The sequence below is a fragment of the Dipodomys merriami genome, unplaced genomic scaffold (genome assembly GCF_024711535.1).
Source record: "Dipodomys merriami isolate MVZ:Mamm:240054 unplaced genomic scaffold, mDipMer1.0.p SCAF_17, whole genome shotgun sequence".
Taxonomy (NCBI): Eukaryota; Metazoa; Chordata; class Mammalia; order Rodentia; family Heteromyidae; genus Dipodomys; species Dipodomys merriami.
Window position 1 is genome coordinate 9,165,919 of NW_027203048.1, and position 16,296 is coordinate 9,182,214.

General features: G+C 44.3%; 1 protein-coding gene across 1 annotated transcript in view; it reads left to right on the plus strand.

The window, feature by feature from the left end:
- The first annotated feature begins 6,510 nt into the window (after positions 1 to 6,510).
- Positions 6,511 to 16,296, plus strand: part of Drc1 (dynein regulatory complex subunit 1) — a 37,381-nt gene continuing 27,595 nt past the window's right edge. Inside the window, exons 1-3 of the mRNA XM_070025174.1 lie at positions 6,511 to 6,703; positions 14,239 to 14,326; positions 16,039 to 16,151. Of these exons, the coding sequence (XP_069881275.1) occupies positions 6,546 to 6,703; positions 14,239 to 14,326; positions 16,039 to 16,151 (359 nt within the window). The 5' untranslated portion in view covers positions 6,511 to 6,545. The remainder of the gene's footprint in view (positions 6,704 to 14,238; positions 14,327 to 16,038; positions 16,152 to 16,296) is intronic.

The window sequence follows — 16,296 nt, forward strand, 5'->3', positions numbered from 1 at the left end:
TTTAATTGTTTTTGAGTTGTCTTTTTGTTTTGTTTTTCTTTGGGACATACAAAAGGGGAGGGAGCTAGAATGGAAAAATAATATGTGCTCAGTAAGAGCACTGCCTCGACTTCCCCTCTCTCCCAGCTTATCAATTGCCCTCAGTTGCTCCTCCCTTCTTTTTACATTACCCAGGCACAGAGTTTGTGCCCCCCAACTGTCTTACTCCTCTTCCCAGTTTCATCTTTGTTCACAAATTTCCTAGAAGAAACTATATCTGCCCCTTCTATTTTTAATTTCTGTTTCATGTTGAGAATATCTCAACACCTCCCAAACAATGTGATTGTTAGTCATCAACCATACAACCAACCCTCCCTCCCTCTTCTCTCCCTTTTTTTCTTTTTTCTTTTTTTTTTTCCCCTTTTTTTCTTTTTTTCTTTCTGCCTTCTCATATTCTTTCTCTTTTGGGGGGAGTGGGAGAGGGGCTTGAACTCAGGACCTGGGCACTTTCCCTAATTTTTTTTTCTTTGCTTAAGGCTAGCACTCTACCACTTGAACCACAGTTTCATGTCCTATATTTTGGGTAGTTAATTGCCCCAGCTGGCTTCAAACCACAATCCTCAAATCTCAGTCTCCTGAGTAGCTAGGATTACAGGTATGAGCCATTAGTGCCCAGTTAGCTTCCAACTCTGATCTCCTTCCTGCTCAGCCTCCTGCCATTACACCCTGTCCAGCTTTGCAAGTTTTGACCTAAAGCTCATATTTTCCTAAGGCCTTGTTTCTTCATCTGTGAAGTAAGATATCACTAAACTTTTGTGTTGTAAGGATGACAATGAACATGTACTTTATTTTAGCATAGTGAGTAGTTTTAAGTGAGATGCTCAATTTCTACCAATATCTAGTTCTCTAATTTTTACCTCTGAATTCCCTACCACAACCACCACCACCACCCCCACTTGCCACCCTGCCCTCGGTTGTGGGGCCTGATCTCTGGGCCTGGGCATTTGTCCCTCAGCTCTTCAGCTCAAGGCTAGCGCTCTATCACTTGCACTACAGTGTCACTTCCGGTTTTCTGGTGGTTTATTGGGGATAAGAGTCTCAGATTTCCCGGGCTGGGATGTAGCTCAGTGGCAAAGCGCTTGCTTAGCAAGTGCAACGTCCTGGGTTCGATCCCCAGTACCAAAAAAGAAAAGACAAAAAAAAAAACACAGTTAAAAAAAAAAAAAAAAAAAAAAAGAGTCTCAGATTTCCCTGCCCAGGATGCCTTTGAACCAAGATCCTCAGATATCAACCTCCTGAGTAGCTAGGATTATAGGCATGAGCCACCGGAGCCCAGCCTCTGAAGTTTTTAAGCCTTATAAAACAGTTCCCAAACTCCCCTGCTGGTTCTGTTGCTGCTTTCATACTTTTGGAAAATAATAGTGAAGTCATTAATTTTTTTTAAAAAAATCACTCAGTAGAGCTGCCTTCTGAGACCAATTAGTAAAGGTCACACTAATGGGGAGATGGGTTTGATGGATTTGATAATATCCTCAAACTCAAGTTTGGATAAGTGTAGAATTGTGTGTGACTGGACTTGTAAGGTAAAAGATAGATAGCCAGCCTTAGCAATGGGAGGACATGTAGTAGACAAGTGATTTTACATTTCTCACTTAAAATCCACCAGAAATGGGGGTCCCCTACCCCGAAAGACTAACCCCAGCTGTTTTTGTGATCCGGTATTGCCATCATTGCAATAAATCTTGCACATAATGGAGTTCCTAGTTACACTTTGTAGATCATCTGCAGAAATGTGCTGGCCGCAGGGATGAGCACAAGCACACTGGGTGGTGATGGTAATTACTTGCTAAAATTAGATTTCCTATAGGTATTCCCTTCTGTGAGTTTGGTCAGGTCTAGGAACCAATCTGTGCTGGGAGTATGACACCGTTTGAGGGGCAGACTGGATGCTGCTCAGCAGTGAACAGCCTCCACACATCCCTTCCCTCAATCCCACTGGGCTACTGTCAGTCTCCAGGGCCTCCTGTAATCTCCCTTAACTTTCACTCCCGGCTGGTGCTCCACCACTTGTTCTATACCTCCACTTCCAGCTTTTTGCTGGTTAATGGAGATAAAGTCTTATTTATCTATGTGGGTGGCTTTATGCTGAAGTCCTCAGATCTCAGCCTCCTGAGTAGTTACAGTAGGTACAGACATGAGCCACCAGCCCTTGGCTCCCTAATCCAATTTTTCTTGTGTGTACCTCTCTATAGGAATTGCATCCCCTCCCCCACCCCCGGTCATGGGGCTTAAACTCAGGGCTTGGGCACTGTCCCTGAGCTTTTTCACTCTAGGCTAGCACTCTACCAATTTGAGCCACAGCACCACTTCTGGTTTTCTGGGGGTTAATTGGAGATAAGAGTCTCAGATTTTTCTGCCCAGGCTGGCTTTGAACTGTGATCCTTAGATCTCAGCCTCCTGAGTAGCTAGGATTACCAGCATGAGCCACTGGCATCTGGCCCAGCATCTATCTTTCTTTAACATATCTTAAAAGTGACCTGAGTCAGATTGCTTCTTAAGTTTGTGTTACATCCATAAATACTTTATCAGGTCCCTGTTGTAGAGTTGTGTCATATCCAGTTTTTAATATTGTAAGTAAACATACCTTTCATTTGACAAAAATTTTGGGAGTATTTACAACATTATCAATTATTGTGCTAGGTGCTATATGTACCATGTGGAATAAAACTGATCTAATTCCATCTCCAAGAATATATAACCTAGACCTATTATCTTCCTAGGATAATTCTTTTAAATAGAATTGCCCAATTGGTATGCATGCTAATTTGTGATTAAGTTTGGCATATTATCCTGGAACAGAGCCTTCCTAGTGGTGAGTAAAAAATCTCTTCCAAACTGGCACAACCACTGTGGAAGTTCCTCAAAAAACTAAACACTGATCTTCCCTATGACCCAGCTATACCACTCCTGGGCATCTACCCAGAACATCATGAGCCAAGATAACAAAAAGACACCTGCACATCCATATTTATTGCTGCACTATTCACATCAGCCAAGTTGGGGGAAAAGCCAAGATGCCCTACAATAGATGAGTAGATCCAAAAAATGTGGTACCTATACACAGTGGACTATACATAGCCATTAGAATAATATTATGTCATTTTTCAGGGAAATGGATGAACCTAGAACAGGCATGTTAAGTGAGGTAAACCAAGCTCAAAGAGAAAAATGGCATGTGGAAGCAAGATCTAAGATACCAGGACATAATAAATTATACGTGTCTCTAAGTGTTTACCCACAGTGAGACCAAGGTAGGATACTCTTAGGAGAGGAACAGAAAAGTACAATGCCTATGTGCATCTGATCATATACTCCAGGAAATGAAAACGAGGTTTCTTATTTTTTGCTGTTCTTGTTTCCTTTCCTTTTCGTTCTGTTTGTTTATTTATATGTCTTTGGGCGTGTAGGGGGAGGTACAAAAATGGAGGTGAACAAACGCAGCAATAGTACTCACTATGTTGAACATCACCTATATGACTTGTGGGCAGAGATGGGAGGGACAAACTGGGAGCGAGTGAGGGAGGCATGACCTTGTTCAAAAAGACATGAACTCTCTACCTGACTCATATAACTGTAACCCCTCTGTAATCACCTTTATAATAACAATAAAAATATTATTTTGCCAGTCCTGGGGTGTGAATACAGGGCCTGGGCGTTGTTCCTGAGCCTCTCTGTACAAAAAGTGAGTGCTCTACTACTTGAGCCACAGTGCCACTTCCAGCTTTTTCTGAATAGTTTTTTGGAGATAAAAGTCTCACGGACTTTCCTGCTCGGGCAGGCTTTGATCCATGGTCCTAGATCTCAGCTTTCTGAGTAGTTAGGATTACAGGTGTGAGCCACCAGCACCTGGCTAATAAAAATAAAATTAAATCTTTTTCCAACCCATGAAAAAGCTTGATTGCATAATTGAGGCAAAGAAATCTTCCCAGCTGAGAAGAAAATGGTGCCTAAGAACCAAGGAAGAGGCTAGCTTGTGGCATTTATTGTGATTATAGGGTGTGTGGGCTTAGAAGATGCTTCATAGCAGATATAATGGGAAGCTCTTGCCAGCAAAGGGCATCCAGGCCCTGTGTGTGTGTGTGTGTGTGTGTGTGTGTGTGTGTGTGTGTGTGTGTGTGTGTGTGTGTGTGTGTGTGCGTGTGTGTGCGTGTGTGTGTGTGTGTTTCTGAGGATCAAACCCAGGTTCTCACACATGCAAGGAAGTGCTCTATCACTAAACTATTATCCCCATTTCAACCCCCTCCCCACACATCTTTATAAAAAAAAAAAAAAAAAAAACTTTCTCTGATGTGGAAAAGAAAGGGGAGGCAAGTCACCAGACAGCTTTGAGACCACTGGTTGCTTATTGTGCAAATTTCATGGTATCTTTATTCTGACCTATTCCTTGTATAGCATCTGATCCATGCAGACTATCTCCTGTTATTCTACTTATTTCTTTATACATAGAAGAACATGGACCAGTGACCCCCAAGGAAAGTTAAATGCTATAGCTATAACCAAAGACAGAGAGAGAGAGAGAGAGAGAGAGAGAGAGAGAGAGAGAGAGAGAGAGAGAGAGAGAGAGAGAGAGAGAGAGGAGAGAGAGACTTGGCAAAGGGTCCAGAAGCCTAGAAACAACTGTCTCCCCACAGTGCCAGGTATCAGATAAAGTTCTTAGCAGCAATTTGGACTCTAGGCTGTTCTGTGTTCTCTACCACTTGCAGATTTGGAAACTCTCCATTTGCCCTTGGTAGGTCTTACAAAGGGCTTAGCTTACTTGGCTTGACCATGAGCTAAGTCCTCCAGAAGTTATCACTTGCCCAAAGTGGCAGGGCAGGGCTGTGAGTAGTAACTGCATTGTAGCACAACCCACTGCTCTTTCCTTAGGTTCCCAGTAAGACCCTGTCAAATGGTTTCATTTGTTTTTAAAACCCTTTAAAACATTTTTCCCTTTTGGGATGAGGAAATGTTCTGGGATTTGGACTCAGGGTCTTGCATTTTCTGGACAGGTGCTCCTGCCAGCCCTTTGCATGTTGGGTTTTTTTTTTTTTTTTTTTTGAGATATGGTCTCCTGGACTTTGATCTTCCTATTTATACTTTCCTATGTTGCTGGGGGAAAGGCATATACTATGTAGTCACATGCAGAGATATAATCTCCCAAGCTTTTTATTTAGTTATTTGTTTTGGCCTAAGCTAGTCTTGAACTACTCATCCCTTATCTGTGCTTCTCAAGTAGCCAGGATTACAGGCTTAAACCAATGTGCCAGACCAGGATTGTTCATTGGTAATGACAAGAATGTTTTTGTGGACAACAGGACACAAAAATATCCAGGAAATAGGTAAGGACTGATGACTCATGCCTGAAATCCTGGGAAGTTTGCGATCTGAGGATTGTGGTTCAAAGTCAGTCTGGGCATGAAAATCTGTGGGACTCTTATTTCCAGTTAATCACCAAAATAGCTAGAAATAAAGCTGTGGATCAAGTGGTAGAGTGATTTTTAAGCAACAACAACACAACAAAAAGAACAGCTCAGTACCCAGGCCTTGAGTTCAAGCCCTAGGATTGCCACACAAATCTATCTTTCTATTGATCGATCAATTGATCTATTGATCTATCGATATATCTATCCAGGAAATAGTCTTTCTGAACAGTGTTTCTATGAGAGTGATTGTGATCTGTATTTGTACCCTAGCACCATTTCCTTTGCAACCTCCCTCTCTCTTTTTAAAATTTATTGTTATTGTTAAGGTATTGTGCAGAAGGATTACCATTTCATAAATCAATGAATACATTTCCTTTTTTGGACCATGTCACCCCTTCCTTTGCTTTCCCCTAATTTCCCCCTCTCATCCCTGCCCTCAAGTCACATAGGTCATTTTCCACAGAGTGTACACTGAAAAGCATGATTGTATTTGTTCATCCTTCCCTCCTCCCTTTCTGCACCCTCTGCTTTCCCCAAAAAGAAAAAAGAAAAGCAAAAACAAACCCTCTCCTCTTTTCTTAAGTATGTGATGTGCTATTGTTTTAGGTTTCAAACCTACTGAAAATTGCTATAGAGGACAGCCACTCTTGCTGGGTACAGATTCATGGAGGTGACAGTAGTTTCCATTCTAGACCAGATGAGAGGCCGAATATATTAGGTGGGAACCCAGAACGGCCGGTTCACACTTGCAGAGGGGCGGTGGGCCCAGAGCGGACTCCATCCACCCTCCTGCAGCAAAGCATAGCACTGATATCCTAAACTCTAGCACCGGGTATGGCAGGCGCTCAAGTTATATCGGATGAGTATGCTTTTTAGGGATATTGATTAGAAAAATGAATACGTGCTGATTAATCATCAGAGCCAGGGCTGAACCACTAGTTGGTTGTCTGGCTTCGGTGTCCGCTCCCGGGAGCATCCGGACCCCGACGTGAGCAGAGGCGCGCCGAGGCGCGAGTCACGTGACCGCCGTTCCCTGGCAACGGCTTGTTGCTAGCAACCGGGCAGCGGGTCCGGGACGAGCTGCCCAAGGCGGGAGGCTTTGCCATGAATCCTCAGACGCCCATTCCCATAGAGGCTCTGGTGGAGCAGAATGCAGAAGAGGCCGCCCCGAATCAGGGGCCCTCCATACACTCTGACAACCCTCAGGAGCGCATCCAGGCCCGGCGCCTCCGCATCGCAGCGCGTCTGGAAGCCCGGAGGCGGTGAGCCGGGGCCTGGGCCGGTCCTGCTGCAGGGCCGGGGCGCCGGGGCGGGGCCGGGGCGGGGCCGGGGCGGGGCCGGGGCGGGGCCGGGGCGCCGGGGCGGGGCCGGGGCGCCGGGGCGGGGCCGGGGCGCCGGGGCGGGGCCGGGGCGCCGGGGCGGGGCCGGGACGCCGGGGCGGGGCCGGGGCGCCGGGGCGTGGGGCCGCGGGGCTTTGGAGTAGGGGCCGAGGTGCTGCTGTGTTGTGAGAGCGGAGCACCCTGCTGGGGAATAGGGTCGACGAGCTGGAAAAAAACTCCAAAAACTTCCCAAAACTCAGGGCTCTGTCGTCTGTGCTGCTGTTGGAACTTGAACTCAGGGCCTGGGCTCCCTCCATCCCTGAGCCTTTTTTGCTCAAGGCTACTGCATTACCACTTGAGCCACAGCTCCACTTCCAACTTTTTGGTAGTTTATTGGAGATGAGTCTCATGGACTTTCCTTCACCGGGCTGGCTTTGAACCATGATCCTCAGACCTCAGCCTCCTGAGTAGCTAGGATTACACACTTGAGCCACCCATTCCCCCTGCTAGTAGAGATATTAACATACTCAACAGTGTCATTTTTATAGCCATCCTTCTTTCCTTCTACAAGTATTTATTTGGTGTACCGTAGCTAGCCTTTCTACAGGTTCAGTGGCTTATCTGGCAAGTGACAGAAATTCTTATTTCTGAAGTATTTGAGACCCTGAAAACCATACCTTTCTCAGGCTAGAGTTGCTACATTTGCTCCCAGAGACCCCAATAACTAAGAGAACTTGAATTTCTGATGCCCTCCGTGTGTAACAGTCTGTCTCCCTTTTCCTGCCTGGCAGGACCAGTTGCCCTGTGGGGATGTTGACGCCTTCCTGTCTGCTGGTTATTGATCGTAAAGAGTCCACAGTACCTAGGTGTTTGCGTGTGTGTGTGTGTGTGTGTAGCAGATTTAGGATCACAGCACTATCGAACAGAAAGTACAATCCCCATTTATCCCTGAATCCACACCATTAGCCACATTAGCCATCATTGACAGGCCATTGGTGTCCGAGAGAGCCATTCCTGGCCTCCATTGATTCAATTCACTCAAAGCTAAACTCCACCAGGATGGTTCATACCCTTAATCCTAGCTATTCAAGAAGCTGAGATCCAGAAGATTGAAGTTTGAAATCAACCCAGATAGCAAAGTACACAAGACTTCATCTCCAAAATAATTGGCCCAAATCCAAGCTAGAGATGTGGCTCAAGTGTTAGAGTACTAGTCATAAGCAAGCAAGCCAACCAGCATTAGGCCCTGACTTCAACCCCAGTACCACCAAAAAAGAGGACCAGTCCAGAAGATCCAGTGTGTCTTTTTGAACCAGAAGAAAAAAATCAGAGTAAATAGAAGGGAGAACATTGTCATGAAGAATGCAAGACTTTTCTCAGCCCTGAAGATCATAAGCTTCCTGACTGAACATGATCAATTGAAAATGTTCAGCACTGGAGGAAAATAGACTCACCTTAGGAGTCAGTGGTGTAGCTCAGTGATAGAGTATGTAATTAGGATGTGCAAGGCCCTGAATTCAATTCCCAATACCAAAAACCCAAACAAACAAGCCAAAGAGGAAAGGGAAGGGAAGGGGATGGGAAAAGAAGGGAATACCACCACCACCACCAGAAAAGGACCTACAAACTTTCAAAGTGGGAAAACCCAAAAAGCTGGTCACATACAAAGAAAGGAGTAAGAGACAGAATGACTTAAAGTTTCTCAAATATTACACTGGAAAACAAGCAAATAAAGAAGCCACATTGAAGGAAAATGATTTCCCATCTTCAACTCTAAGCCCAGTCAAATAATGAAGGGCCTTTTTTTTTTTTTTAAAGAATCTTGAAAAAGTTTCCCTAACAAAGATTCAGCCCCCAAGAGGGGGCTCAAATCTAAGGAGAGAGAATAAGGGGAATAAGCTAAGTCAGTGCTAAACAACAGAAATACAATATGTAATTTTAATAATAGCTACACCTACAAAGGAAAAAACAAAATTTTGTTCATATTTTATTTAAATATAGATAATATCTAACATATCTAATATAGGCAAATACTTATAACCCAACATATAAAATGCATGTGTATATATTTAATATATTATCCAATATATAAAAAATATTATCAATTCAACATGCAGTTGTAACAAGGGCTTAAAAGCACTGGCTCCTCCCTACTTGTGTCCACACATTAATTAAAATCAGGAGATCTTGTCTGTCATCCAGCCTCCCTTTGCCCTGAGCCATTTTCTCCTGCAGAGACTTCACCAACATCTAAGAAGCCAAAGAGCCAGGAAGAAGCACACCAGAGGCTGGGCTACTGGCCAGGTGTTGGTGACTCATTATAAGAAGGTTCCACCTGACCAATTCTAAAACAATGGACATTCAGACAACCTCTGAAATCACCTCTGGCTACTGCTGACCACCTCCAAACACGCTTGTCACTACAATTATATAGCTATTTAAATGTCTCAACCATTGCCCCTAATTCTTTCTCTACTTAAACCTATAGCTCATGTTTATATTCAAACACAGCTGAAGATGAACTGAAGTTCAGTCTTTGCATGGCAGCCTGTGATATGTAATAGATCTCCTTTCTCTGCCTGTCTGTTCATTTAGAGTATGGAGCTGAGGGGCCAGACCTGACATGTGGAACTCCTGGAGTTTGAGGTCTAAAATTGGCTTCACAATCAGTATGAATCATCTCACTGAGATGGATTGCATTTTTCATTGTTAAAAGTCTTCAAAATGCATTTTAAACTCCTAGCATGTTTCAGTTTAGACTGGCCTCATTTTAAGTGCCTGGTTGTCCTGTGTGGTCAGTGGCCACCATATTGGCCATCATATTGGACAGTTACAGATGATGAATGAAGGGTAGCAATGGGATTTCAGTTAGAACTAGAGAGAAATTTGTAGCAGACCTGTATTGTATAGTTTTTTTCCCTTCTGAAACACATTGATCTTTGCTCCAGGAAGTAGCAGGAAGGGACTATTTAGATAACAATGGTAACTAATTAATTGATAGTCAAAATAGTCAAGGGAATAGAGTACCTCTCTGGGTGGGGCTTGAATCTGTATTAGCCGGGCCATATCTGAAGGCCTGAGTAGCGTGGAACACATTGGGATTCTTCCTAAGAAACAAAGAGCAATCTCTGTAGGATGAAATGACAAGAAAGAAAGGTTTTCTCAAGAAAAAGAGGGTTTGGGTTGACTGGACTGAGGAATCATAACTCAATTCTGCTACTTCATCAATCCAGGCTGGAATTTGTGTAAGAAATGAGAGGCAATTGACCAATATGGGCTCAATTCTTTATTGGGGGACAGGACCTGCTGGGCTGCTCCAAGCAGGAATGAAGGCAGCAGCTGTGGACAGGTGGGGGCAGAATTTAAACACAATTTTAGGAGCAGTTACATTGGTCACATTACTTGGACCATGGGAATTTGAGGGATAGAGTCAGTTCCAAGAAGAAGGTGCTGCAAAGGTGTTACGTGGGCTACAGGAATTGTGGGGAGAGTCACATTCTGAGGAGTGCAATGAGACTGTAAGAGGGGTGGGAATTTGTACTTCACACCGGGAAAACAATACAACATCTGGGAAATAGAAACTTAACAGATTTTTGTAAACAGGTAGGGACACAGGGTGGAGACTTAATTGGCAAGCTGACTCTTAGACCTTAGACTTTGAACAGAGTGTGGGGATTTGGTGGTCAGTGTTAGAAAGACTCAAAAGAGAATAAGAGGGCTGAAAAGGTGGCTCAGTGGTAGAGTGCTTGCCTGGGTTTGATTCCTCAACACCACATAAGCAGAAAAAGCCAGAAGTGGCGCTATGGATCAAGTAGTAGAGTGCTAGCCTTGAGCTGAAGAGCTGAAGGACAATGCCTGGGCCCAGAGTTCAGGCCCCATGTCAGACCAAAAGAAAGAGAGAAAGAGACAGAGAGACAGAGAGACAGAGAGACAGAGAGACAGAGAGAGAGAGAGAGAGAGAATATGAGATACAGGGATTTTGTTTTACAATGCCTGTTTGGATAATAAAGTATTGGCTTCATTTGTCCTGAGGTATGAAAGTCCATGAGACTCTTATCTCCAGTTAACTAGCAAAAAAACTAGAAGTGGAGCTGTGGCTCAAATGGTCGAATACCATCCTTCATCGAAAAAGCCAATGGAGATCATGAGGCTCAGAGTTCAGATCCCAATACCAGCACGTACGCATGTGCGCGTGCACGCAAACACACACACACACACACACACACACATGCACACACACACACACACACACACATACACACACACACACACACACACACACCCCACCACATACGCACCCCACATAGAAAACATGACCATGTGTAATTCCCCAGCTCAGAAAAATACTAAGACTCCAGGTAAGACCACCAATTTTGAGTCATCTTCATCCCATTTCCTGTATAGGAAGCAGATAATGCTTCTCCCTGCCATTTTCTATTTCTCCTTACTATATTTTGCTTCAGTATGAATCTTAAGTTCCTGTGATTGGCATGGAAACTAGGAAGCAGAATGAACTCCCTTGTCCTTTCCCTTTCCTATCACACTAGTCATTGTGTTATATGGGAATTTGATCACAAGATACAGAGAAGCCACATTTTGAGAGGATGAATTGGGAGTCTTTATTAGAAAGCCAGCAACTGTGAATGGGCACATGTCTCCCAAAAACTTGCAGCCTTGAATATACTTAATACTGTTAGAAAACTGAGCCGTGAGGAAAGTAAAGAAAGAACAGAAAAACAATCTTAACAAACCAGATCAACTCAAATGGAGAGCTGAAGAGGGACACCATGGTGACCAGAAGAAGGAATGATGAAATGGTGGTTGAGGTGGTGGGGCCTAAGTAGAATCACAGTCAAGGGGCAGGGTCCCAGGGAGCTCAAGAGTTCAGAGTCTCAGGAGTTCATGGTACTGGTCTGGCAGGTCCAGGAACATACTGTCCAAGTCCCTGCCACTGCTTTTAGGAATTCAGGCAAGCCTTCACCGGGGGGGGGGGGGGGGGGGGCAGGGATTTTACCTCTAAGAGTTTTCAGGAAGTCCTTCTCAGCCACTAAGATGCCAAGATGGTGCCAGTTAGACCCAATGTCCATATTTCATTTGATGTGCATATATATACTTTTTGTGTACCTGCAAGAGCTTTCTGTAAAAAAAAAAAATTCAAAGTCAGGGAGGGACATTGGGTCGGAGGAGAAACTTCAGTTTTTAACAAATCTTACCCAAAAAAGAATGAAAGTCTTGCTGGGCACTGGTGGCTCATGCCTGTAATCCTAACTACTCAAGAGGCTGACATCTGAGGATCACGGTTCAAAGCCAGCCTGGTCAGGAAAGTTCATGAGAAACCACTAGAAAACCGAAGTGGCACTGTGGCTCAAGTGGTAGAGTGCTCACCTTGAGCTGAAGAGCTCAGGGACAGTGCCCAAGCCCAGAGTTCAAGCCCCATGACTGACAAAAATGTAACAGGTGTCCTAGGACGGAGGTCCCACTTTTGGGGGTATCTCAAGGCATCAGGAGTGGCAGGAGGTAAAAGCAGGAACAGAGTTTATTCTTTTGGGAGAAAAGCAATATTCTAGGAACTCAAAGTCTGCCTGGGTTGGCTTCTAACCTTGATCTTCAGATCTCAGCCTCCTGAGTAGCTAGGATTACAGGCACAAGGCAGCAGCACCTGGTCATCTCTGAGTATTTATCTATGCCAGTCTTGAGGCTTGAACTCAGGGCCTGAGTGCTGTCCTTGAGCCTCTGTGTTCAAGGCTAGTGCACTACCACCTGAGCCACAGCACCACTGCCAGCAGCACTGACTCTTATAATAATCCTGAGACTACTTGTGACCACCTATGACCACTGCATGCCTGTGACTGGGATTGTTTAATAATCATGTATACCTCTCCCCTGCCCCAGTTCCTTCTGCTATTCACATCTAAAGCAAATGTCTAATAGATTAAAATGAGGCAGAACAGAGAGATGAGGAGATAGAGCAATTATGTTATTTTTAGCAAATATCAAAAGGACTACACTCATTTTTTCCTTCCTCATTCTTCCTTTCTCTTTTTCTCCCTTCCTTCCTTTCTCTTTTTCTCCTTTTCCTTCCTTCCTTTCTCTTTTTTTCTTTCCTTTTTCCTTCTTTTTTCTCTCTTTTTCCTCCCTTCCCTCTTTCTTTCTCTCCCTCCTTCCTCCCTCCATCCCATTTCCTTCCTTCCTTCTTTCCTTCCTTCCTTCCTTCCTTCCTTCCTTCCTTCCTTCCTTCCTTCCTTCCTTCTTTCCTTCCTTCCTTCCTTCTTCCCTCCCTCCCTCCATCTTCTCTCTCTTTCTTTCTTTCTTCCTTTCTTTTTTTCTTTCTTTCTTTCATCTTTTCTTTCCATAGTACTAGGGATTGAGTCCTGAGCCTTTTTCCTTTATGAGTACGTTTTATAAACATTTTTACCAGTTTGCTACCCATACTGCAACAAAAGTCCCTGCTGTAGGGTGTCCCACAAGACCAGACTTGGCCATCTGCCATAGAAATCCAGTCAGAGATGAGGGTTAATGGAAGCAGGAAAAGAGCTGTGTTGTCAGTGTGACCACACTGGAAGGAATCTCAGAGGTCTAGTGACCCATGTCTTCAAGAGCTTTAAGAAGTCTTTAGGTTAAATTGAAATAGAGAACAAAGGCAGGGGGCAATGGTCAGGCTTTCCACATTGGAGCTGAGGTTTTGGTCTTGCTGTGGTTCAGTTGACCATATCTTGGGCCATTATTTCCTGTCTGGAATGTTATTGGCACCAAGAAGGTTCCTGTTGCTTGGAGGATAATCTAGGTCATTTTCTATAAGATGTTCATCAGTCAGGCCTAAGAGCCAAGGTGACTTTAGGAGAGAATGACTTAAAGAGCTAGTTAAGACTATGGACACAGCTCAGTAGTAGAGTGCTTTCCTAGTGTGTGCAAGGCCCTGACTTTTAGTCTTTGCACTACCCTTTTCCCCTCCAAAAAAAAACCAACCCACTAATTAGAAAGGCAAGATGGAGTTAGGCCCTCAGGTTAGGGCAATGACTAGAAACTGCAAGGTACCTTATGGGGGTCTAGAATAGGACATTGTAAAAACTGGCAGTTGGCAGGCTGTTGATTATAATGTAGATACGAAATGAAGCCAGAGATGACAAGTCCACCCCCCGTTTTCCATTATCCATAGGGCATCTACAGGCCCAAGTGAAGAGTCAATGCTTCCAGCAAAAGCAGCCTCCAAGTCCCTGTCCCCAGTGTGCCCCTTAATTTTCACAGAAAAATTAATCATTTTCCCCTCTCCTGACTGATCTTATTCAAAGATGAGCTCTATGCTAAGATATTTGCATTCTCCTATATTTCCTTGTAGTATTTTACTATTGTTTTAAAAATACTTTAAACAGAATATGTTTTCATATATGGTATTAAGTACTCTTGAACCTTGAAAGTCTCAAATTTAGGTGTAGAAATAACTTGAGTCTCTATACTGCCCCCTCTTTTCTTTGTCACAGGGAAGCGTTGGGAGAATATTTAGATGGGAAGAAGGAAAGTGAGGAAGACCAAAGCAAGAGCTACAAACAGAAAGAAGAAAGCAGACTGGTATGGGTTGGTGGCAGGTGGTCGTAGGGCTGGAGGAGTAAAAATGGCAGCCTGCATGGTCTGCTTGGTTGGGCTGGTAGGAATCATACATTTTACGTCACTGTCTCTAGACAGACCTGGATTAGACTATTACCATTTGGAGGTTTCCAATGAACTTGTAAGCTCTGTGAGATCCTGTTTTCATGATGGTGGTGCATAGCTTATATCAATAAACAGGAAAAACTCTATCATTGCTATAAGAAAAGAAAAAGAGCAGAAAGGGATCTTAACAGACCAACAGCTTTGATTCGAGTGTAAAGCCTGGAAAAGGCAACCAAGTCTCTTCACCTTTCCATCACTAAGTATCATGGTAATGCACAATGTTGTTTCCTAGCCCTCCAAGGCCTGCCTGGGCTTCTTCCCAGGTCCTGCTCAGGGAAGATAAGACCACTGGTTTTGAAACCAATGGACCCTATAATAGAGTTGCGATGGTGTGTTCTGGAGATCCACATTGTCCACTGAACAGAGAAGTGAGTGGCTCTGGACTCTGGACACCAGCTTTGACTGGAATTCTGAGTGTAGTCTCAGTCCCCTTGGACTTCTAGCTTTCTGTAAAGGAATCAAGGTAAGAAGACAGAGAAGGTTTTGAGTCTTACATATCATAATTTTAAAACATTTATGCATGGTATATGGATCTCTCTTTTTTTTTTTTTTTGGGTCCGGTCGTGGGGCCTGAACTCTGGGCCTGGGCACTGTCCCTCAGCTCTTCAGCTCAAGGCTAGCACTCTACCACTTGAGCCACAGCGCCACTTCCGGCTTTTTTTTTTTATGTGGTGCTGAGGAATCGAACCCAGGGCCTCGAGCATGCAAGGCAAGTGCTCTACCACTGAGCCACCTTCCCAGCCTGGATCTCTATTTTGTATCTCTATCTATCTATCTATCTATCTATCTATCTATCTATCTATCTATCTATCTATAATTTAACTCAGGGCCTGAATCCCTGCTTGGCTTTCTTATTCATGACTGAAACTCTTTATCACTTGAGCCAGGCCTCCAGTCCAGCATTTTGCTGTTTAGTTGGAGATGAGGTCTCACAGATTTTTCTTCCCAGGCTGGCAGATCCTCCAGATCTCCTGAAGTAAATAGGATTATAGGCATGAGCCACCAGCACCTGGCTTATTTTGATTTTCAATTTACTTTGAGTCTTTAATATGTGACTCAGATTTATTATTTAATCTTATTTTGTGGGGTGCTAGGGACTGAACCCAAAGTCTCACACATGCTAAGCAAGGGCTCTACCACTGAGTGTTGACCCTAATCCTTAGAATTTTCTCATGTCCCAAGTGGTAGAACAAAACTCTACCACTGAACCACACCCCAGCCTTAATGTCCCTAAATTCTTCATAGTGCTCTAATTTGTGTGTGTGTGTGTGTGTGTGTGTGTGTGTGTGTGGTGGTTCTGGGGCTTGAGTTTAGGACCTGGGTGCTCTGAGTTAGTGCTCTACCACTTGAGCCACAGTTCCACTCTTGGCTTTTTGGTGGTTAATTGGAGATAAGACTCTCAGACTATCCTGCCCTGGCTGGCTTCAAACCATGATCCTCAGATCTCAGTCTCTTGAATAGCAGGATTATAGGCATGAACCCCAGCTACAGCCCAGCTATTTGATGAATTCCTCTCTTTCTTTCTCTCTCTCTCTCTCCCTCCTCCTCCTCCTCTCTCCTCCTTCTTCCAGAAACTGGCTAAATTGCTGCTCTGTGGCACAGAGTTGGTGACCAACATCCAGGTGGCTACAGACATCAGAGAGATCCACAGGCGGGTAGAGGAAGAGGAGCTAAAGCGGCAGAGGTGAGCAGCTCAGGGCTGGGCTCTCTTGAATCCTTGCAGTTTGACTGTGTCCAACTTAGCCTTCTGGACTCCCCGACCCATAGGAACCTCCTTTCCCCACCTCTCTCCCTCCCACAAGTATTAACTGTGCCATTCTGTGTGGGTG